Source organism: Eretmochelys imbricata, chromosome 2 (genome assembly GCF_965152235.1).
Source record: "Eretmochelys imbricata isolate rEreImb1 chromosome 2, rEreImb1.hap1, whole genome shotgun sequence".
Classification (NCBI taxonomy): Eukaryota; Metazoa; Chordata; order Testudines; family Cheloniidae; genus Eretmochelys; species Eretmochelys imbricata.
This window is the reverse complement of record NC_135573.1, coordinates 121,342,332-121,367,128: the sequence shown is the minus strand read 5'-3', so window position 1 is coordinate 121,367,128 and position 24,797 is coordinate 121,342,332. Positions and strand designations below refer to the sequence as shown.

The following is a 24,797-nucleotide window of genomic DNA, read 5'->3' as shown; positions in this document are numbered from 1 at the left end:
CTGTCCCAAGGAATGCTAAAGACTCATTTAGAGAAATGTCATCTTCAAAGGCTATCTTTCAGGTCCCCATTGCAACTTTTTATACCATATTTATAACGTCCAAAGCAAGCTATAGCATACTTCAGAATATAACACTACCTAATGAAAACGATGGATGCTGAAAACTAAGTACAGTAACAGTTTATTAAACTCATTTTTAAAAACATGTATAAACAAAATGCATTAAAAATTGTGTTATATAATAGATTTTGCTCTATAAATATACCTCATATAGGGTGACCAGATGTCCCGATTTTATAGGGACAGTCTCGATATTTGGGGCTTTTTCTTATATAGGTGCCTATTCCCCCCAGTCCCTGTCCCGATTCTTCACACTTGCTGTCTCGTCACCCTAACCTCATAGCAGAAAGAACTAGGACCTATAGCTCCCCAGAACTATTATACTTTCTCCCTTACAATGACTTATGGCAGCCTCCTGACTCATATGTTAAGTTTTCTGTTGCAATGTGTCTCTTGCTCAATTACACTCCTCCGATTCAGAAATATATTACAGGCAAATCATACAAGATTGGTTTTATCCACATTGCAGGAAAGAATTGAGATCAGGTGCATGGGAACACAATTTTAATACAGAAAATAAAGAGAAAACAACTTTCAATTGATAAAACTATTATTTGAGAGAGAAAGAGATGACATTTGATTGTAAGGATGAAAATAGTAGATTTTCCTTGCCTATGGCTGAATTTATCCCCATCTAAGATCACCTCAGCCAGAGATTTTTTTATCCTTGGGACTCATAAAATACTTCTTGTCTTTGCAATACACCAGGCTACAACAAATATCATGTACTCTCCAGAAAACTGTCACAGAAAGTTCCTCCCCAGGTCTCCTAGAAGGGCTTTATTCCTTCTATCCCTAAAAATGATTCAAGACAAGCACTAGAAAGAGAATTTTAAAATTATTTTTAGTGTATGCAGTAAAATCTCATTCTAAATCTTTGGTGTTATAAACATGAGATGATACTCCGAATGGAGCAGTGTCAAAACTATTATCCTTAATATAGGGTTCTCCTGCTTATAGCATTTCTGACTAGAATGTTGTTCCTAACAAGAGCATATACACAAGACACACACATTTTTCTTTCCCCTACTACCTGCAACCTCATTAAAGCATTAGGCAGCACATGTCATGCATGTCTATAGCATCATTCCTGGACATAATGTCATTACTTTCCTTTCCCACCCTGCTCTGTGACCCCATTCTACCATAAAGACACATGTATGTATGATTTCAATGGTTAAAATACATTGAAACAGAAGGGAGAACTCTCACTGCACCAGCCAACAAGAAAATGTGTGTGTGTGTGTGTGTCGCTTCCCCATCCTCTGCTAAAAGCTTGGGTAACTGAGAACACTCCCACACCCAAACTTTAACTCCTGCATGACATGACATTTCAGAAGGCCCATACCAACAACAGACATGTTGATAAACACTACAGTAACACAAACCAAACTACTGCCGTACTTTCATTGGGATAAAGTATACTATGATTTTCATATGCTGTTCTATATAGGTTCCTATACTGCTTGCATCACTATAGTATGTGATTCAGTTGATGCAGATTTTACTGTAATTTAAAGAGAAAGAAATACTGGACACATACCCAGCCTCCGTTGTCCTGGATCCAGTTGTGTAGGTGTCTATTCAGGTACTCAGTCATCCACACAGCAATGCTGTCCACAAGAGGCGACATCTCCCGATTGACGCTCTCCACGCACATCACGCCACCGAATTCAAAGAAGGCCACGATCCTTCCCCAGTTTACCCCATCTCGGAACAGCTCCTCCACCACTGCCACAAAGCGTCCCCTCGCTGTGAATGGGGTCAAGTGCAGTTGGCCAGACATCTGGGCAAAATCTCTGTGGTAGCGGCGGGAAAATTCATCTCCAGCTTGGCACAGAGTTAAGTGAACAGCCTGCGGTGCTGGGCGCAGCCCATCACCAAGGGGCACGTTACTAGCAGCAGCCGAGCCAGGGGGCTCAGGAGGCAGAGACACCAGCCCAGCATGGTCAGATGAGGTCCCAGCAGCAGTAGGAGGAGAGAGATTTGGAGAAACTGGTCCTCTGTTTTCATTGGCAGCCCAATCATATCCCCTCTGTGACAGTTTGTAATGGATGTACTTCAGCACTATCTCCCGGTTATCATAGCCTCTTCTCCCAGGATGAGCCATAATTTCCAACAGGGAGCAGCAAGGAGGAGGGAGAGAGGAAGAAGAGGAGCAGGATGAACCCAAAAAAGTAAAGCAGCCAATAATAATAATAATACCACCAAAAAATTATAATCCAGTTATTGTATTGGATGTGGTTTCATTCATGATGGTATGAGGAGCTCTCAGGTCTCAGAGGTACTTTCGTCTTCTCGGTTTGAAATGCACAGTATAAATAGATTTAAAATGCTGTAAGTATTTTATTTCCAGAAGCACATTATTTATTATATATTTATTTTAGAAACATTTTCTTCTTGATGCTGAAACATATATTTTTTAAAAATCTCATACTTAGTCAAAACCAAGTGCATATTTCCCCTAGGTGCTGAACTAACACATGTGAATGAAGGAGCTGAAGAACATACACTGTAAAAACTGCAATTCAAAATGATTTGCTCAACAGCCTTGGATGAACGTTAATCCAATGCACTTTAAACTAAAAATCTCAAAACTCTTTCTTTTTTGTTTTTTAATTACACAAAGTAAATTTCCTGTGTAAAGTACTTACTTGGACTATAAATACGTTCCTCTGTCAAGTTTCCTTTTTTAAAAAAACAAGTCTTCAGACACGTTAAGTTCTGGTTGCTTTGATGCTTCACAAGATCAAATCACCAACGGGACAGAAAAGGGACCAAAAAATAAAAAAACAAACAAACCCCAAAACCTATGGATTTTAAAATTTATTTCCCCGACTTCCGTTAAACAGACATCTCCAAAGACATGTCAGAGATCAGAATATCCCGCCTCAGAGCCCAGGAAGGAGAACAACCCAAAACAGAAGCAAAATTACGAAGAGCAGATGAAACACACCTTTGACTCCAAGCTCTTGCAGAAGTGCTGTGCTTTCCCCTCCAGTGCAACGTACAGACACATGCAATTAAATACATGTAGTTTCATTCAGACACTGATCTCTAGGCAGAGCCCAACGCTCTCCCCCCTTCCCTCACACACCCACACCCACCAAAAGGGAGCATCAAAATTTTGACTTCTGCCTAAACTCCGGGGAGCAAATGCATTTCCAAAGCAGCTTTGTTTGTATAAAAAGCAAGAAACACCCCCCCGCCCCCAGAGTGCAGGGAAGAGGATGGGGGCGTGTGTGGAATATTATTCATACAAATTAGGACCGCTGCTAGGAAGCTGTTCCCCCACGACCCGCCCGCCCGCCCGCCCCCCCCCCAGCGCAGACAGCCCTGCAAGCCCCCCAGGCAGAGCAGCCCCCGGGTCTTTCTGCAGTGGTGCTGCTGAAGCGCCAGTCCGCTCCGTGTAGCTGTGGCGGCCGGGGAAGCAGAGTCAATAGCGCGGGTGCAAGAGCAGGAGGGAGGGAGGGGGCGGAGGAGGAGCAGAGCCAGTGGCGGGGAGGAGGGTGGCCGGGAGAGGCCCGCACAAGAGGGGCGGGTTCCCTAGAGCTCCACCTCGCTGTTCATTCAAGAAACCGGGGAGAGGAAGGAGAACCCGCTCGCCACCGGAGCCACCGATGTAGCCTTGGCGGGGCGGGCCAGCTGCCCCGTGCGTGGCCGGGGGCCGCCCGCCCGCCAGGCAGACGCGGGCGAGGAGGCGGCTCGGCTGGGAAGGGGCTGGGGGGAGAAACGCCCCGGGTGGCTCCTTGCGGCGGGGCCTTCCTGGCCCTGGGGCAGATTCATGCCTGGGGTAACGTCGGGGCAGACCAATGCTCCGCGCCCTCCCCGGGCCTGCTCCCCCCCCCCCGCACCGCGGCCCCTGCAGCCGGGCGGCTCCCCCGCTGTGAGTGCAAAGTCCGGCCCGCGGGCCGCTCGCGCCTTCCCAGCTTCTCCTCCCCTGAGGCCGGCCGAGGCGGGGACGGAGGGAAGACGCAGGCCAGCTGCTTGCGCGCAGGCAGCTGCGGCTTTCCCCGCGCCTGCAGGCGGGAGGGGAGGGGAGGAAGCGGCCGCTGGAGCAGATGGGCCCCGCTGTCCCGCCTGGCTCCTGGGGGGCTTCGGTAGGGGCTGCTTCCTGCGCAGCCCGGGGCGCCGCGCTGAGCTCCGCCGTGAAGACAAAGGCGGCCGACTTGCTTTGAGAGAGGTTTAAATAAAATAGGTACAAAAATAATAATCATCCGAACCAGTTCCAAAGTTGTGGTGCCGGTAGAGCTGAGAAGAGGCCAGTTTGTTATTTAACAGCCCCACCCCCACCCCTACCCCTACCCCAAATCCCAGGCCAGCCTTGTGATTAGTTCTGGGGTAGACGCTTCTAGTGCTTCATTTGTAATGAAAGAGAGAGGTGCTGGGGCTCAAGCAATTTTTTTATTTTCATAACTGACACAGACAGCAAGCCCAGAGGTGCAGGGCGATGAACTCCCAGGCGTAGAGGCTCAGCCCTGGCACAAATTAAGCACTGGACATTTCTTCCCTCACTGATTTTTGCGCTTTCCACTTGCACTAGGATTGTAGGGGAAATGCATTTCTGAAACCCTCCTTTGGAGGGAAAAGCCCTGCCAGGTGGCGTAGGGAATCCTGTGTTCATTTTTGCTCATGGTGCCCACTCATCAGGATTAACGTCAGCAGAGTGGCAAAGACTCAAGGCGTCACTAACAAACCAGGAGAGATAGCAACATGGGAAACGTTTTATTACAAAAACACTTTGTCACATAAAGAAGACCTTTCAAATTATTGAAATGTTCATTGTATTCGCATGCGATGATGTGAGCTGTAGCTCACGAAAGCTTATGCTCAGATAAATTTGTTAGTCTCTAAGGTGCCACAAGTACTCCTTTTCTTTTTGCAAATACAGACTAACACGGCTGCTACTCTGAAACTGTTCATTGTATTGATGGTACTTATGACCTTTTTGACCTCCCTTTTCACTGGCCTGTATGATTTTCCTTTATTGCTCCTTTGGAAATATTTTGGGGGCTATCACATCTAATTTTAGGCCCCTGATATGCAAATCCTTAGTCCTGGATGTTGTGCTTACTACTCTGATAGTCTGGTTTAATGCACCTACCATCACAGTTAGCATCATGCCCTATAGTGAAATGTCAGCTAAAGCCCGTAGATCCTGATCCTGCAGAGATTTACACATATGCTTAATTTTATGCATGTGAATAGCTCCACTGAGGTCTGTGGGACTACTCACATATATAAAGTTTAATGCATCCATAAACCATTGCACGTGGGGCCTTAGTTGTACACAACCTAGATTCTTAGATTGAGGGGCAAGGGATATAAAATTTTTTGAGAGTAAATTAATCTAGAGATTGATCCAACACACACTAAAGGCTACAGGAATCCTGCTGGAAAATGGGGTAAGATGCACCAGTGAAAAATCAACACTACTATTTTTCCTTGTCTACACCAGTGCAGCTACACTGATGGCTGGACACCGATGGTTGAAATTAGGATAAATTCCCAGTGTTGACAAGGCCCAAGTTAAATCAGGGTTGAAGGTACTCAGTATCTCTCAGTATCAAGCTGTTAGCATCAAAGGACAGAAACAGACTGCTAGAATTTATAAAATGTCACTTTAAAGGATTTTCCTGTATCTGAATGCAAAATCTTTGTAAATCCTGAAGAATTAAATGCAAAGTGTTAACTGGAACATTTGATGCATCTGAAGAAGTGGTTTTTTACCCATGAAAGCTTATGCCCAAATAAATCTGTTAGTCTTTAAGGTGCCACCGGACTCCTTGTTTTTGTGGATACAGACTAACACGGCTACCCCCTGAAACTGGAACATTATCCACTGTGAATCTAGAGGGGAAAATATTTTAAACTTAAGATGAGATTTGAGAGTATTCTCATGGATGGGGAGTAGAAAGTTCATTAATGCTTTAGTCACTATGAGGAACTGAAATGCAAGGCTGCTCATAAATGTTTACCTAAATTCCAGGGGAAAAACAAAGCCAGAGTACACATAATTCTTTTAAAATTAGGGGAGGATTTTTATGACTTTTGCCTTCTATTAGTTTCTGAATCAATACACTATAATTCTTTAAAACTCACCTGTAAATTCCATTGTTTTGTATTCAAAGCATGCTTCTCTTACATATTCACAGTATCACACGATTGAGAAGAGAAATATTTCATTCCCCTAAGTGTAGGAACTGCCAGTGTCAGAGCAGATAATTTCTTTCATTGTGCACACCTGTGTGTTAGTAATGTGCACTGATTTAGTTTATTTTTTGCAATAGATTGTGCATGGATAATTATGTTATAATGCACTGAGGAGCTTCTGTAGAAAGTTACAGAACAGCATCATGCAGCTGGATTCAGTTCTGTCAGTTGCTAAAGTAAAAGAAACTAGATAATCTTTCAGAGAGACAAAGTGGATGAGGTAATATCTTTTATTGGACCAACTCTCTATTGATGAGAGAGACAAGCTTTTGAGTTTGCACAGAGCTTGTCTTCAGGACTGAGAAACATACTCAGAGTGTCACAGCTAAATACAAGGTGGAACAGATTGTTTAGCATAGGTAGTTAACACATATTTCAAGGTGAAATGGCTGGTTAATACCCTTTCAGTCCTGGGAATGAAAAGGAGAGGGGAAGGCAGCTGGTGGGGGATGATGGGGGGGGGAGGGTGAGAGGGAGGTTGTTAATGGGTTATAGCTTGTTGTAATAAGCCATAAATCCAGTGTCTCTGTTCTGTCCATGATTTTTAGTGTTTACCAGTGTTATGAATTTAAGCTCCCAGGCTTGTCTTTTGAAAGTGTTGTCCAGTTTTCCTTTGAGGATGAGGACTGATGGGTCAAATATAGAGCGATCGCTTTGAGAAAAATGTTCACTCACATTGTTCTACTCATTCACTTTAAAAAGAAAAGGAGTACTTGTGACACCTTAGAGACTAACCAATTTATTTGAGCATAAGCTTTTGTGAGCTACTGCTCGCTCCATCGGATGCATACTGTGGAAACTGTAGAAGACATTATATACACAGAGACCATGAAACAATACCTCCTCCCACCCCATTCTCCTGCTGGTAATAGCTTATCTAAAGTGATCACTCTCCTTACAATGTGTATGATAATCAAGTTGGGCCATTTCCAGCACAAATCCAGGTTTTCTCACCCTCCGCCCCCCCCCCAAACTCACTCTCCTGCTGATAATAGCCCATCCAAAGTGACCACTCTCTTTACAATGTGTATGATAATCAAGGTGGGCCATTTCCAGCACAAATCCAGGTTAGTCTCTAAGGTGCCACAAGTACTCCTTTTTGTTTTGTGAATACAGACTAACACGGCTGTTACTCTGTAATCCACTTTAAATTCACTTATGAAACAAAGTTTTCTTACCACTTGTTGCCACCTAGTGGCTGCTGCTCACTTAAGATGTTTTGAAGAATCTGGTTTCAGGTACCAGCCATGCTCCTGAGCACCCCTGCTAAGTTTTGGGGTTCTACAATAACATTTTCATTTATTCTCTCTGGAACTGACGATATAAGAGGGACAGTGACACTGATTATGCACAAAGTGTGGTCAAATATACAAAGTAAACAAACGGGGAAAATATAGAAATTTTCTTTTCTTTAAACTCATTTTTAAAATATTTATTACATTTTAAAATAGTAGGTTAAACAAGTTAGACTGCTGGTGGTTTTTAAGCTGTTGCATCCCTTTGATATTAGTGTTTTTCAGAATAAGAGTCTAGGAAGAAATATTATTATTTAGGAGAGACAATCAGTTGTGTTTTTATAATTCTTAATTAGCAACAAAACTTGAGAGCCCTACATCCTAAAATGGTAGCTAAAGTGTAATAGCCGTCTAGTATAGTTAAGCATCCCATTGATATGGATTCAAATCCTGTTCAATAGAGAAGTTGGATGACTGCTGGAAAGTCATAGGATGAGTAAATCTGCTAATTTCTTTTAGGATGAGAAGTATGTTGTGTTTATTAGCTGAAGGAATTTTAAAAGGAAGCAGAGCATGTAGTACGTCAAGTGAACTGAAGCCAAGTGGACAATGACAATGCAGAAAGGAGTGACTGCTGTTGGATTATAAAATGAAACCCTGCTCCTTCATGGTATTGTGTACGCTGTCAAAAAGGGACTCATAATTTGCTAACAGTGCAGCTCCGCTTATGGTATGAACAACTCCCAGCAGGGTTTGATGCCAAAGAGGTAAACACATCTGATCCCCATCTAAATGAAACCACCAACTGTGGAGTTGCATTAGTGATGAATCATAGGTCCCATTTCTGACAGTGAATTTGCAGTCTAAAGGTCTCAGTTCTGTAAACTCTGACACATACATAACTTCACTCACATAAGTAGTCCTATTGAAGTCAAGGGAACTAGTCAAGGGAGTAAATTTATGGACATTATGTAGATGTTTTCAGGAATGGGGACTACATATGTACTATGTCCTCTCCAATATCCCAGGGTATTTTCCTTTATCACTATGATAAGACAAGAAAAAAACTAAGAGTGAATAGATAGAAAAAAAATCTATAAAAATCTAAAAAATCTTGTCCTGACAGAGAGAAAAATAGTGGTGACACAAAATACCCTGACATTTTCTTGCAAACAAACTGATTTTTTTGCAACAGCAAAATATAGAAGTGGCCCAACTACAAGCCATCACAGAGGTTAAGTGATATAAAACAGATGAGAAAATATCTCAGAGATTGGAGAAAACATGGGTAAAGAGCATAAAGATATGGCTGAGATTCATTGTAGGATGAGATTTATAGTCCAACAGGAGGTAAGTTAGTAGTGAGATGCTGATCCAGAAAATAGAGATTGGAGAAAATGTAAAATTGGTGGAATCCTGGGAGGGAAGAAAATCAGAGATGGAAATTTAATTTAATTTGTTCAGAGTATTTCAGGTTTCAGAGTAACAGCCATGTTAGTCTGTATTCGCAAAAAGAAAAGGAGGACTTGTGGCACCTTAGAGACTAACCAATTTATTTGAGCATGAGCTTTCGTGAGCTACAGCTCACTTCATCAGTATATTTTGTGTGAGGAGTTTAAAAAGACCTAGCTAAATGAACAGAATATACTGAGGGAATATAAACAAGTTAACAGAATAAATAACAGAACAGCTATAATGTTCATAACTAACTTCAAATAGGAACAGATACTACAAAGCTGCATGAGAATTGTTCTCTTCGGAGTGGAATGGATTAACAATGATAATGACATTTTAAGTCAGGATCTAGACTCAGAGTCCCACCACAGAAAAATATAGGAGCCACGTGGGGCATTCCTTTAAAAATGTTTTTGAATTTTAAAAGGAAAATGTTGTTTAATTAGAGGTTGAAAAGAAGGCATCTTAATACTGGAAACAACTGAGATAGAACTTAAATTGAGAGCAATATAAAAAACAAGATTAATTAAAATCTGGAAAATCCAGATAATATTTGTTTAAAGCAATATAAGGAATAAGTCACAAGTTGAAGACCAACAAATTGGACTCTCTGTTTAAAAACCAACAAACCCTCTAAACCTAAACTGAGTGTGTTTAAGGTTTTGTTTTGTTTTTTCCTCAACTTGACATGGTAGGTTACTTTGTGTCAAAGGCACTTTTAACACTGCAGTGTGAGGGAGTGGCATTTTAATACGATTATAAAGTTACACAAGAGGGCGACAACTATTAAGTCAGCTGAAGTTTCACAAGTTTGTACTCTATATTGTTTTTAAATCATGTTTCTTGGTTGCTGTTTGGGAGGTAGGGATTTGGGGAGAGAGGGAAAGAAGAGGTTGCAACAGTAGCCGTGAGGTTGGATAAAACAGGAGTAAAAAAAGGTTTCCAGGACAAGAACTGTATGGTTTTGAGGAATGCAAGATAACACAGTGGCAGATAGACTTCTAAGAGTTTAGGATTTATTATGGAATGTAGGAGTAATTAATAAACCCTAATAAGAAATTTATTGCTGTAGCTCTTCTAGGTAGCATTGTGATGTCTGTCTTCTACAAGTCCTGCAACACTTCTACAGACATTTAATTTTATGCATGTGAATTGTCCCATTGAAATTAATTGAGCTAATCATGTGAGCAAAGTTACTAGTAGGCAGGAATGGGACTTAATTAGGGAACATCAAGAGAAATTGGAACATCCAAGTGGAAGGTTAAAGCATTATATACAGGGCCATTCTCGAAGAGACACTAGTTAGCAAGCAGACAAAGTTATGGAGCAGAAAATAGGGTGTGTCTGATTTGGCAGCCAGGAAAAGAAGCAGAAGTAACTCAGTACAATCAGTTGACTTGTTACTGTGTTTATAATGTTACTGGGTTTATAATGAATTTCAGTATCTCCTAATTTTAGGGGGAGACTTCAAATAGGTATGAAATATTGATTTACATAAAATGATTCCTGAGACCCGGGGGAAAAAGCAGAACTTTAAAGAAAAAAAATGTGAAAGTTGACTTGAAATTTACATGTGGCACAGACTGAATTGGTGAACAGGTTTTTTTCAATTTTTTTAAAAATGGCCACTGTAAGTGGCTTTCTTCTGGATGCCCAGTTTGAGCCTCATTTCCAGAAGTGCTGAACACCGTGGTTCCCATTGATTTCAATGGAAGTTGTGGGTTCTCAGCACTTCTGAAAGTCACTGGCTACTTTTGAAAATGTGGGTATTAGTAAGCTATTCAGCAGTTCAAAAGGTGTAGTTGTGTATAAAGGTTGAAAAGATTTTTGACAAACTGTTCCCACAATTAATATCTACGAGAGTACTCTTGCCGTTGTCGGATCACTTTCCTCTGCCAATTAACTAGATGCTGTCATGCTGTCTGGAGTGGCTCACAACTGTGAGTGTCTATCTTAGGGCAGACTATCAGAAAACAGGGCAGACAGCTCAAACCGGTGGTGTATTCTATACTGAGATTTCGCCAAGCCAGTAACAAATGTGAACTCCTGGATCACTATACCAGTCTTACCATGGAGTCACAGACAGTCCCCTTAGACTCCCAAGTCTATCTTGCCATCCAGAAAAACTGAATTTAGTGATAATGGTCACATACATCAAAAATCACACTACATCAGGTTGCCCCCAGTCCCAAAGGACCAGCCACTTACCCTCAGGTGAATTGGTACTCTGGATCTCACACCAAAAACAACACTGCCAGCCATTTCTTTAGTACATTAACTAAAGGTTTATTAGCTAAGAAAAAGAAATGAGAATTAAAGAGGTAAAAGCAGGTAAAATACATTAACAGGTGAGTAAAAGTCTGTAAGTCCAAAATGGTAGCAGAGATGTGGTAATCTGCCAGTTTCACAAAAGTTTTTCAGGACTACCCAGAATAACTCTGGGGATCTCCATCTTCTTGTTTAGTCATTCCACCCTGTCAGAATCCAAACAGTCTAGAGATACAGGATCTCTCTTTGAATCAGTACTTATAGCTTCTTTTCACACAGAAAGCAAGCTGACAGTCTCTCTACCCACATGGGCATTTTCCTTTGATGGGAGTGAGCAATGCATTTTGTGTCTCTGACATCAGATCCTCACCACAATGGCCACTGGTTATGGAATTAGCATCTTTTCTGATAAAGTCCTTCATTAGCATCTCACAAGATTGCTTCAATAAGTAAGGGTATTAGTTGCAAGGGTATTTACCATGTAAAGGTTGTCAGTTACATTATGACAGGAACACATAAGCAAAAACTTTATATAGAAGGGAAATTATCAGGTATTGTAAACATCAAATGATCTTATCATTATGCTGTTATGTTGAAAAATTGGACTTTGGCATTTATAAATTAGGGTAAAGATACAGAGCACCTACACGTATATAAAAATTACATAGTTTCAGAGAAGTCTCTTGTTCCTGAGACTTGGGCTTTGACACTAAGTGAACACCAAGGCAATGAAAATGTCAAACTCAGTGAGGCATATAGACCAAAAGGCAGGTCTGTTAAATTTATTTTGAGGAGTTTTAATTATGGTTGATGAGCTAGGGAATAAATTTAAGACATGCCAACTTTGACCCACAGTGGATCTGCACAAAGAGTGAGGGTAAGGGCCTTTATGTAGTAATTAACTTTTAATTAACATTTGTTCAGCAGCATTTTGCCCCCCTCAGCATCACAGGGTGTGAACATAGATTCCCCTTTCCAACCACTGATAATACTGCCCTTTTGTATCCGCTTTTTCCATCCTTCTTTCTCTGTTTCTTTCCCCCATCCCTGTTTCTAATCCTTGCAATTTTCAGTTTCCACCCACTACAGTGTTTTTTCCCACCTCCTATTCCATTTCATATGCTAAATGATCAGCAGTGAGACAGGTAATGCTAACATCTAAAGTCTCTGTCTTTATTATGTTTTAGAATTATTACCCTTACCCCAATGAGATGAATGAAACATGAAGTATGGGAATTCATACCTCTTGTAGGCATGTTTCATCTGCAGACTGCAGATTAATATCACTGTATTAATTCACACTTCACATTTAGAAGATTTTCTTTGCAATGATGAGGGCCAAATTTTGTTTTAATCACACTGGGTTTTGGAAAATGTGACTATAGCAAGCAGACTACATAAATACATCAGAGTAAATACAGGTACATGCATGAGCCAGGTGTTTGACACAGCTGCCCTAAAGGATGAAAGAGGTTCAGTGCAATATACAGTAGAGGTCAATACACTTGGGGAATGAGCAGGATTTATGGTAAATGCTGACAAATGAGAGGTAGTGCAAGTATTCAGTGGTAGGCACAGATTGCTTAAGTGGAAAGACTTGGAACTTGATTACTTTGGGTTACACTTTACGCTTAAATTGGACTAAAACGTAATTTAAATATGGCACTATTAGTTTTGATTTTTTTAAAAAAACCTCAATTCTGCTTTATAGGACAGACTTACTGAAAGTTTGTTCTGACAAGAATCCTGTTTATCATTCATTCCATGATATCTCTTTAAGTGGTGTAATGTAATAAATGATTCTGTCCATTGGTTAGCAAGTTCAGCCAGCCCAAGGTGGTTAGTTGGAGTGTATGAGGCTTCTAGACTTTTTAATATTCTAGCTCTAGGAGTTCATGAGAATACTGGTTGCTGACTGGAAGTGAAGTGTGTGGGAGCCAATAGTAATCAGCATTATCTGTTAAAACACAAACATCACCAAGCTGAGTTGGATATAGGCTTTCTAAGCAGCTTCACCTACTGGCATTGCAAATTGCAGGACATGTCTCTGTTCCATATTTGCAGGCACTCTTGGTGGCATTTTCCCCCATTAGTATCTTTATTCCATCTACTGATGAAATGTGGGTATTCCTTCACATCAGTTTCAATTACTATTCCCTATGGTTAGACATTAATCCTTATTTCACTGTCTATTAATCTTAGTGATTCTGTCACAGAGCATTGTAATTGCAGATATTGATGGGGGGAATGTAAGGGAAGGGAAATAATATTTAGTTTTGACCTCCACATAAGACATCATACTTTCACCGCCAAGCAATTGGTTCATTGGCCTGATTTTGGCCACATCTCAGTCTTTTAAGTCCCACAGAATTCTGGATTACCCACAATTGAGGACAATGGGGATGGACATGAAGAAGGTCTGTTTGAAACCTTATGGGAGATCTCTAGAGTCACTCTTTTAAATTAATAACTGTAGATATTAGAGGGTCTCTACTACTCTACCACGCGACTACATTCAGTCCCACATCAGCGCATTCTGATTGCTGTCTTTGAGGTCAATACTCATCTTAACTTCAATGCATCCAATTTACTAGTCATGTCAGGTGACACACCTGAAAGTATAATAAAGCTGGGAGAGAGGGTGGTCTCTTCTTTTCTTGAATAAGATTGAGATAGCTGTTGCCTACCTTGCAATTGTTTATATGAAACCATAATTGGAATTGAATTACTCATACACCTTACTGGATTCTAAATTAACTATCAACTCAGGAAAGAGATCTGGGCTTTGTTTGCACACTGAAGACTTCTGCTCAGTGTGCGGCAATGTCAAGAAAGCAAACTGAATTTTAGGATACATATATAGAATAATAGAGAATATATACTATTATATAAATCAGCAATCTCATCTAGAATATCATATTCAGTTCTGGTGAATCCATCTAATATATATATAGAGAGAGAGAGAGAGAGAGAGAGAGCAGGGGTTCAGTGACAGGCAAGGAGAATGACAAATTCTTATGTGAAGAGTGAAAAAATTAAGAAAGTTGTACCGGCAGAAGTTCTGTCAGTATAATGCTAGCAACAAAAGTATTTTGGTGGAGCGCATTCACGCTTGACTGCTTGTGCTGATGCATTGTGTCCACATGCCACCAAAACGCATTAATGAAAAGCATTTTCCACTGTTTGTAGGCATTACAGTGTCCTCCACATTACCTTCAGATGCGCTGCTTTGTTAGGAATTGTCATTGTGTGTTGTGGGCCTCTCAGGGAATTGTGGGTGCATGGGGTGAAGAGTCCACATTTCCTTCTGTTCTCTCAGCTGCTGTTGCACACCATTTATGAACTGTCTGCTGCAACCATAGATGTGGCACAGAGGAACATAGCTCTGTTCTCTATTGTAAGGACAGGCAATAGCAAGCCTTGTAGCACAAAAACAACAAAATGAGTTTTCCTTGCAGTGCAGAAGCCATGGCAATTGCATATGGAAGCATGCAACTCAGACTGTTATTGAATGGTAGGAAATCAATATAATGTTGGAAAAATCAAGTCGGGTCAGTCATCAGCAAGGTATGCAAAGCAGTAGCGTGTCCTGCTGCTCAGATTAATCAGGCTAGGCAATGTGCAGGAAATAGTTGTAATGGAACGTTAATCTGTATTACACTGTTCAGCCATGATGTGGCACTATGTGTAAAATACCTTATTTAAATGAACCTCAGCCATAGTTGGCAGAGCATCAGATGATGAACACAGCTGGTATGTATAAACCAGTGCTGTGACTGGTCCATATCTGGTACAGAAGAGCATGACAATAATCAATGGATTCAGTGAGCTGGACTTCCCAAACTGTGCTGTGGCAATAGCACAATGGGCTCCTGATCTATTGGGTTTCTATGCACTATAGTAATACAGAATGTCCCCATTCTGTGTACTCCTCCATCCTCAGACTCTGGGGTACTTCCTGATGGTTATGTTGGCCTTTTTGTATATCACTATGGTTCCATACATGACCAATACTGTCTGCTCTGGAAAAGTCCACACTACATGCGTTTTTAGAAAGGCTGCATTACTTCCCAAGCTGAAAGCACGCTCCCCCTCCTTTTAGTTGACATGCATAGAAACCCCATTGTGGTTCTTGGTGACACTGCCTAGCCTTTATTTTCCTGGCTCACACACTGGTAGACCTTTCCATGCTTCTGTGCTGCTTAAGTACCGCCTGGAGCAATTGCAGAATGACCATGGAGTGGGCCATTGGGAGACTGGAGGGCAGGTGGAGTGTTCTGTAAGACCACAACCTCAGTGAGGAAAACCTTCCTTGCAATGTAGTATCTGTGAGACCAAGAGTGAGCCCCTGTTTTTAGGATGGATGTGTGAGGTGGACAGGCTCTCTGCTCAATTCAAACAGCCTGAAAGTGATGGCCCCAGAGGTCCTGACATGGGGTCATGGGAATGTGTCTTACCATGGTGGTCTGGCCTACGCATCTCTGACTCAGTGTCCATCCAAAGCTTAAATATTACTTGCTGAAATAATTGTGACAGGGTGCCTACAAACTGGAAAATTGTGCTTAAAAGTTAACAGGCTGTTCTGCCAGTAGCCCATGGCACCATAAGTGCATTTTGGTGATTGTGCCTAGTGGTGTTTGCTTGGCTCTGTGTTGTCCCCACCCATGCTGCACCATGATTTTTAACATTCAATGTGTCTCCTTTCTGTGCCAGCTGTAACCCGCACGCATGCTATGTTCGTGCACAGTACATGCTGTCTTTTCAAAGTCAATACAATGCCTCTGGCTCAGTGATTGCAATGCTACAGTGACTGTAGAAGGAAATGTTTATTGTGTGATCTTGAATTTGTAAACTGAAGTGTAGCACATTTCTATTCATGATTTATGGTGTCTTGCCAAGCTACATGTAGTGCCTTAAAAGCACTGCTATTAAACAACCATGTAAGCACATACGTGTGTTCCCCTATGATGTCAACTGCATTAAACCAATTATTAGTGTTGCCTCAGTTGAGTTGCTATGCACTTGCTTAGTGCTAATACTGATGCAGTTAGGGCCTCTGCAATAAAAAAAAAAAGCAGCTGTTTAAATTTTTTTTTTCCCTGCACAGACAACAGGATGGGGGAAAGGAAGGTTTTAGTATAAGGTGGGTACGAGATCTGGGTTCACGCTTGCCTCCTAATGTCAACAGGGGACAGGTTGACGTGGGTGTGTGATGTGAGAGCACGCATCACAGAGTATGTTCAGACTTATTGGGGAGAAAGAGGATAGTGGTAGATACCACCTCTCCCACAGCAAAGCCAACATACAGAAGTATATTTGCCAAGAGTTTGGGCTTACAACATGGTTTATTTAAGGGGCATTAATGATCACTTCCACCTACCAAAGTCTCTCTCCTCTAGGGATAACATGTGCTAACATGAGACATTCACAATGAGAGGCAGGGATCCAGCTGCATCCTATGCCAAACACCTCCTCCTCATCCACCTCACTGGGGAAGAAGAGTGCCTTCCTCCCCTTCAGATATACTGTGTACAGAGTAATTACAGAGATGGTGGTTGGGTCCCTGCTGCATTGTTCATATAACATTGAACTTGGTATAAAAGATGTAGGTGACTCTCGAACTCATCATTCTCCCTCACCTTTTGGTGCCCGTGTTTCAGTTCCGTTCATGCCATCTTGGGCTTCCTCGCTGGGGTATCAGGGTTCTGCCATCTCCTTCTAGTTGCTATATTCTTATATCTCAGGGAATACCCTAGTTGGGCCTGGACACACTTCTCTCCCCTCACCTGTACAAGGAAAACAAACACTGCTCCAGACCAGGAAGCAGCACAAGAGTAAGGAGCCATGTTTGCAGCAAAAATGTAGCCGGTAACAGGAACTGATGTGGTTGTGAAGACCAGGCTGGACATTAAAGGAGGTGGACTACTGCTCCCTGTGAGACCTGTGCAACAGAGTTCAAAAGTGCTACCCAACCGCTCACTCTGGAAGGATTGAACGATGGAGGATTGATTATACCAGTACACATATGCCCATAGTACCACTGTACCAACAATAATGGGAAACTATGGTGGAAGTGGAGAGTTTTCTTGATACGAGACAAAATTAAGTGGCATCAATTTTATTTATGTTTTAAAATATTTTTTATATTTTTATACCTACCAAGTTATTTTGGTAATTGCTATAAGTTTTGTGCGGTTTTTTTTTTCGTGTGTGTTTTGGCAATCTAGAAGTCAAATTTATTAATACTCCCCTTACTGCTGCTGCTATCCTGAAACACTTGAATATTGAAAAGGAAATAGATCAATACTTAATCACCACTTAGGGTTCTTGCATCAAGAAATTAAACGCTCCAGTTCATTTAATGGGCCACACAAACCAACAATTTCAAACCTGGCTGCCTAAAGTTAGGCTCTTAAATATACATAGGCTGATTTTCAAAGGTGATGAGTATCCGCATTGCCTAGGACTACAGAGGAATTCATGGATGTGCAGGGCTTCAAGTCAGGCCATAGATTTAAATGCCTAGATATGGAGTTAAGAATCTAACTTCAAACAGGCAAGGTTGAAAGTTTTGGCAACAATCTTGCATGTGAGCAGAGCTAGTGTAATACTGCCTACATATGGACAGGTTTCAGAGTAGCAGCCGTGTTAGTTTGTATCCGCAAAAAGAAAAGGAGGACTTGTGGCACTTTAGAGACTAACCAATTTATTTGAGCATAAGCTTTCGTGAGCTACAGCTCACTTCATCGGATGCAGAAAATGGAAAGTACAGTGAGGAGATTTTATATATACACAGACCATGAAAAAATATACATTTGGAAATGTACTGGAAATGGCCCACCTTGATTATCACTTCAAAAGGTTTTCTCTCCCCCCACTCCACTCTCCTGCTGGTAATAGCTCATCTTAAGTGATCACTCTCCTTACAATGTATATTTTTTCATACGTTATCGTAGTGTAGGGTTTAATAAATCTCAAAAAGTTGCATAAAAATATAAATTTTGCCCTAGATTTTGGCATACAATGAGCTCAGTGTAATCTCACTTCTAGTCTTACCCCATATGTTCTTTTAAGTAAAAAGAATGATATTTTATGTTTCAGTTCTCTCTAAAACAAAGGGGATGCGCAGCTATTAGAAACTCCCTTTTGGTTAGAGGGCCATGAAGAACATATGCCTTGTTTAACCAGTTCTTCCAGATTTCTTGTAACATCAGCATACATCTCTGTTATGGACAAGTTATCAAGAGCAGATCTCTTAAATTCATTCAGGTCTTACTCTCATTAATGCTATTAAGTCTTTTCCATTTGATATAATCCTCACTAATTTATTTTGGGAATTAGCATATTTCAATATTAACCCTAACACCAGTATTATAAGCCCATATTATCCTCAGCTCTACTCCTGGAATTTCTATGTACATAAAAACAAATAATTACGTACTATTCATTATTTTAATCAGTACCCATTATGGCAACATAGAAGGAGCTTCACAATTAGAACTTTAAAGGTTTAAAAACAACAAGGGAATTTCCCTACCAACAAAATACAAAGATGTGGTCTCAGCTCATTCTACCCAATTCTTCAGTGTCTTGGCATTGTGGAGCTTTTTGTCCTTATTTGTTAGGTTTCACCAGCTGCCAATGCTTCATTGTTACTTCTTGCTATCCTATGTCCTAGTCTTATGCTAGAGCTTGGTATCAATTTCAGGATTTTTCTCCCTAAATATAAGATAGTATCTGAACGGCTAGAATGAAATTCCCAGCAGTAAAGGATCATGGAACCTTTCAAGACCCTTTTTATTTAAACTACCTCAAAGTACCGAGGGTGTAGGCAGAGAGATTTTTATAAATTTATATTGCTTCCTAGAAAAAAAGAGACTTTAGTCGGTTCTCCAGCTTTTCTCACAATGGCCTCTTTCTGGTGATAGCAGTACAGCCTCACTATGAAGTCTCTTGCCATTGCTAACCTTGGGAGAGGATAGAACAATGTCACTTACAATCTCATCTGCTCTCTGCCAGTCAAACTCAATGGGATTATCAAAGAACCACCTTTAATTTCCATTGCTCTTTTTCGTAAATCCAGTTTTGCTTTGGCCTGCTACTTTGATGATCAGTTCCAACTGCAATGTTTTCCTGCTCCTGTCTCCGTGATAGACTTGGAAGGTGGAGAGTTTCCAACTTCTTAATTCCCAAATATTTACAATAATAAAAAAAAATATCAGTCCTCACGGCTTTAAAACTCTGCCAAGCAATTTATCTTTTGTTAGCATGTTCTTTTCCCAATCCAGGCTTGCTTTGGGTATCCTGGTAGCCACGTTGTCTTCTCCACTTGCAGGTGAGAAGCTCTGAGTTCACAAGAGTAGGTTTTTTTTTGAAAAGCAACTTCTCAAATTTTGAATTTATTTCAGGAGTAGGTAAAAGAAGGCTTACTTTTTGTAGAAGGGAATTTTTCTCTTAGAAAATCAGCCAAGGCAATCCTAACCCATAGATATCACATTCTACAATTTGCTTTAATTTATATTAAGGTAAAAAAAAAACTAACAACAAACAAACCTCAATTCTCAAGCTTTCTAAATCAGGAAGAGAGCAAACTTTCCCTATCAGGATTCACCAGTATTAGAAAGTTGCATAAAATATTCAGCAAACCATGATGCTAGCATTATCCTCTGCATCTGTGCCAAGTTTCAGTGAAGTGAATGGGCATTCATATGCCCCTGCTAACTGGATCTCCATGTCAGATCAGGGCTATTGAATGCTTTACAACTTTGGTGAATGAGGAAGTATTAGTCTATAATAAGACTGATAACATGGAAGGCTTTCTTGCACTTAGAATGTTCACTGCTACAATGTAAATTTTACTTTAAAAAGTTTTCCTTCAAAATTTGCTCCTAAAATAAACACCTCTGTTAGTAAGTTCAGTTACAATAAAAGTTTTACACACACACTGAAAAGATGACAATCGATTTCCAAAGTTTGAGTGCAAATCTAACAACTACAAAAACTTGTAAGACAGCCTTAGGTGTTTTTTTTTTAAAATATGAAGAGACTTAAATTTAGAACTTCAGAATAAGCATTTCTGTTCCTCCATTTATTTTGAGGAATACAAAACATGAAAATTAGTTTACAGTTCTGGCACAAAAGCTTTTGAAGCAATAAACTGGAGATGGGATAGGTTTTAAAAACAGCCATATACATTGTTACCATTTAAAAGTGCCTAGTGTTTCACAGCAAACATGTAACTTCTTTCTTAGTAAATATTAAACCTACCTAAATTGCACATAAACCAGAATTTTAGTAAGAAAGTATACTGTATAAGTCTAACATTAAAGCAGTAACTAGAAACTAAATGAATGTAAGAGAAACTTTTTGGCTCAACTATCAAAACTTAAATTGGAATGTTTAAAAGAATTCAAAAAAAGGCATAACATTTGAGTTTGGTTATAGCATTGATTACATATTGTTAATTTGACAAAAGAGTGGTAAAAAGTGTTTTGTTTTAAATTCTTCAGAGATCTGTGACTCTACTGAAAAAAAATTAGATGCAACTATCTTGATTAAATTTAGCTGACAACAATCTGTAGGCTATCAGTCATCTTTTCCACAAGATTACACAGCATTCTTGTTTTTAGCTCTCTCCCAATGTTTACAGCTTTATGCTAAAGCCTTATTAGAATCCCTTAGCTCTGATTATTTCCAGATTAGGTGGCTTTGACAAAAGTAATGAACAACTGCAGAATCCTAATGTATATGAAAGTCTATCAATTAGTTAACTAAATGCACTAGCTTGCACCAACAAAACTAGGACATTTAAAGATCAAATTCTTTAGTTACCTGGTTCACACTACTAAAATAGATATAGGGTTCAATCTGCAAAGCCTTACTTAGTTACAGTATGCTGTAGCCTATGCTGTAATGGAGATGCAGACTACGGTGATGGAAGGGTTTCTTTCACTACTCCACCTCTCCAAACAATGACAGCTAGATTGATGGAAGCATTCTTAGATTTATCTACACTTAGGGATTAAGTTGGCATAACTACAAACACTCAGGGATGTGGATTTTTCACACCTCTGTTTGTCGACCTAAGTTTTAAGTGTAGACTAGGCCATGTAGTCAAAGGGACTACTTACAATGTGCAAAGTTAAGCAAATGCACATCTCTCTGCAGGATTTGGGCCACGGTATGTTAAATTAATTCAGTAGTCTTATCTAAGCACAAACTTTAAGAGCAAGCACCAGCCTTAATTTGGAGTCTTCAACCAGCACTTTCAAAACTAGCTAGTGACTGGCTACTCAATTTACGGTACTTTAAACAGGGCCCAATTTTCAGTTTGGGTACTCAGCACTTTCTGAAAAAACAGTCCTTAAGACTTAAAAGTTCAGCACCCAGAAATTGAGGCACCCACAGTTTCTAGTTGCTTTTGAAATCTTGGCATTCAGGCTTTTGATGTAAGTCAGAAACTTGATGTTATTTTTAGCATTTTGACAGAAATACTAACTCATTGACTTGGTATCTGTTTTGAACACTTTTATTTAATCTTATTCTTGATTTATATCAAGGCTTGATATAATATACACACTAGTAAGACAGATCAGGTCCTGAGAGAATGGGCTGTGATGACTTTCAATAAACAAAGCAAACAATGACTGTGGATGCTATTGTAAATACTCCATAATACACAATCCATAAAAAACAGCACAGAGCAACTAATGTATATGCAAAATAGCTTCTTTGGCTGTGAAACTCAGCTGTTTAGAATTGTAAGGGATGCCCACTATGCTCAAATTTATGCATTCTTCTGATAATTAGAGGCATGCAAATGTTACATGTTTAAAGAGGCACTCTGGTAGGCTGGCCCCCAAACTTAGGCTTTGTGACGAGCATTATAAAGCCTCGTATAAACACTCAATCTCTCAATGAGAAACTGTTTAGACTGTCAGTTTGAATACTCCCCTAATAGGGTTTACAGAGCAACTCTGCAGCGCTGTGCTAGTGCAAAAAACCCAATAAGTTAAACTGACTAACTGCACTGGGGTGAGGGGGGAATAGTATAAGTCATGAGTTACATTTTGAAATTATTCCAGTTAATAATGCAAGATAAGAAAAGATATTTTAGCATATAGCGTCCCATTAAACCATTCCTTAGATGAGGGATATAGAAGACTAAGTAACAGTATCAATTTCACCCAATATTTGATTAAAAGTTATTCCTGTGGAGGAAGTGAGAAGGACAAATTTTACCAGCCAAGTTTTAAACTTTAAAATATGGATTGAGACTAGAAAAGCCTGACATCTAAAAATGTAGGAGTGCTAACAAATATGAAAGATACAGATTTTGCAAAAGAAGACTCTCAGGCACTTACTGTAGTCGTCCAACTGAACAATATATCACAATCTCTTTATGCTATCATTGTTATGAACTAAGCATTTTCAGTGTTTGACACTTAAAACTGCTAGAAAGTATTGGGTTCAGTGCAGTCTGGCACAGGGGTGAAGCAGTCTTGATTCATATGTGCATCTAATAAAAACCAAAACAGTGGAGTGTCTTTTTAAACCAGACCGTGTCATCCTAACAAATATACTCACATCCAGGAATAAATTAACCTGGAATGCCATTTTGATCCTCCTGAAAGCTACATTCCTGCTACTGGAAGAGCCTAACATTTTAAATTAACATTTTAATTACAAATGATTCTATAAACTATTTGTTTGGCTCATCATTTGCAGTTTTTAAAAGTGTGCATAATGGCAATATTATGCTACCTTTCTCTCCTCAGCTCAACTGACAGATAAAAGGGGTAAATTAGAAGATTATACATCAATTTAGAATTAGATTGTGGCTTTCAGCAATTTTAACTACTTGCTGTTCTAATGGTTTGATTTGTTTAGAAGGTATTTCAGAAGGCCAAAAAAATATTTCCCAGCATTTCTCAGTGGAGAATGGGTTCTTCATTTCCCTTTAGAAGAGTATGCAACTACTAAAGCATACCCCAACTACTCCCACACTGAGAAGCTTTGGATCATATAGGTACAGTTCTCCCACCTAAAGATCCCACAGCTATAGTAGTGCATGATGAAAGCCACGGATAAGTCTGTCTGACAACGGGGAAAGTAATCAGAACATTCAAAGTTAAAATATGGTTGTGTAAATCTATTAGGAGCCTAAACTCCCTCTTCAAGGAGAGTTCAAACTTCTTAGGTTCAATGTGTGATGGTACTTACCCTTATCCTTATCTCTGAACACACCATCAAAGAAAGAAAACCTAAGTATTTGTCCAGAATTACCAGCAAATAACCCACTTCGAAATTTTACTCTTCACACTTACAGTCTCTAGGTTCACAAATGTTTCTCCAACTCAAACCACTGAAAAAAACTAGTCTTCATTCATACTTTTGCATAGTTTTGGTATTTCCTGGGGTTGTACTTTTCTTCTCTCTTTCACTTCCATTTCATCTGTCACATATCAAAGCATTTAAATGAAAGTCTTCAGGTGAGAAACATAGTCCCATTTAGCAGCCAGCTGTCCAAGATTAACATTCTTCTGATTCAGTGAGTAAAGATTATTTAGTTTTATCTGTACTTTCAGATTTTTCCCTTTGTATCATGCAGCGACGAACTATGCTGTCAAAACTTCCTAGGTAAAACAAGCCAATGATGCGAAAAATGCCCATGCAAACAACCTGCAACCAGAGAGAAAAAGAACTTACAGCTATCTCAACATGCTTTTTTTTTTTTTTTATTATAGTCTACACAATATGATTGTTTTTACTTAATAAGCAAACAGCCTCATGCAGGTAAGTAATATAAATTCAGTGAATGAATAAACGTTTACTGGAGACTTGCCTTGGACAAATTAATTAACTTACCTGTGCCACAAATTCAATATCTGTACAATATTCTCTCACCTCACTGAGGTGAAGGATCAAGGTTTGTAAAGTACTTGAAAATGTAAATTATGACTAAATCTTTGTGAATAAATATGGTTAAAAATTACAGCCTCTCCAGATCTTACCTGCTGAAGACCTTCAGTAATAGCAGTGACAGGTGACATTCCACTGGTCAGTATTGATAACATGTAACCATCTGAGCCCATAAAACTGTTAAAGTTTCCTTGCTGGGAAAGAGGGGAAATTAAAAAAACAACAAAAAACAAAAGTTACCAAATTGCAAAATTGTCTCTTAATTGCTTTAAAGTAATATTACCAATCAGATTGGTTAAAGGCTCTTGCTGTCCTTCCATTCCCTTAATTCAATGGGGAGAAGTACTGCGAAGTAACACGATACCAAAAGAAACGTAAGAATTAAAAAAATTAAAAAAGAATTAAAATAAAAAAAAATTAAAAGTATTAGAGATATTACTTAACTACCAACAGCATGCAGGTTTCTGCCCACAGAGCACAGAAAGATGATAAGGAACATTGATTATTTAAGATGTTTTCCCCACTTATAAACAGGCTTCAAAGACAATACTAGATTTTTCTACAATGAGAAGACTCTCTAATGCT

General features: G+C 39.8%; 2 protein-coding genes and 1 long non-coding RNA gene across 4 annotated transcripts in view; 1 reads left to right on the top strand and 2 right to left on the bottom strand.

Moving 5' to 3' along the window:
• The window catches only part of BCL2 (BCL2 apoptosis regulator), a 128,743-nt gene extending 125,415 nt beyond the window's left edge, over positions 1-3,328 (bottom strand). The window contains exons 1-2 of one of the 2 annotated variants that reach the window (XM_077810739.1): positions 3,077-3,328; positions 1,664-2,210 (exon numbers count right to left, since the gene is read on the bottom strand). In XM_077810739.1, the coding sequence (XP_077666865.1) occupies positions 1,664-2,210; positions 3,077-3,153 (624 nt within the window). In that variant the 5' untranslated portion in view covers positions 3,154-3,328. Of the gene's footprint in view, positions 1-1,663; positions 2,415-3,076 lie in introns of both variants that reach the window. The other variant, XM_077810740.1, reaches the window with a different exon arrangement.
• Positions 1-24,797, top strand: part of LOC144261319 (uncharacterized) — a 226,665-nt gene that overhangs the window by 159,044 nt on the left and 42,824 nt on the right. The gene's annotated exons all lie outside the window — the stretch shown is intronic.
• The window catches only part of KDSR (3-ketodihydrosphingosine reductase), a 41,618-nt gene continuing 37,131 nt past the window's right edge, over positions 20,311-24,797 (bottom strand). Inside the window, exons 9-10 of the mRNA XM_077810737.1 lie at positions 24,305-24,406; positions 20,311-23,972 (exon numbers count right to left, since the gene is read on the bottom strand). Coding sequence (XP_077666863.1) covers positions 23,853-23,972; positions 24,305-24,406 — 222 coding nt within the window. The 3' untranslated portion in view covers positions 20,311-23,852. The remainder of the gene's footprint in view (positions 23,973-24,304; positions 24,407-24,797) is intronic.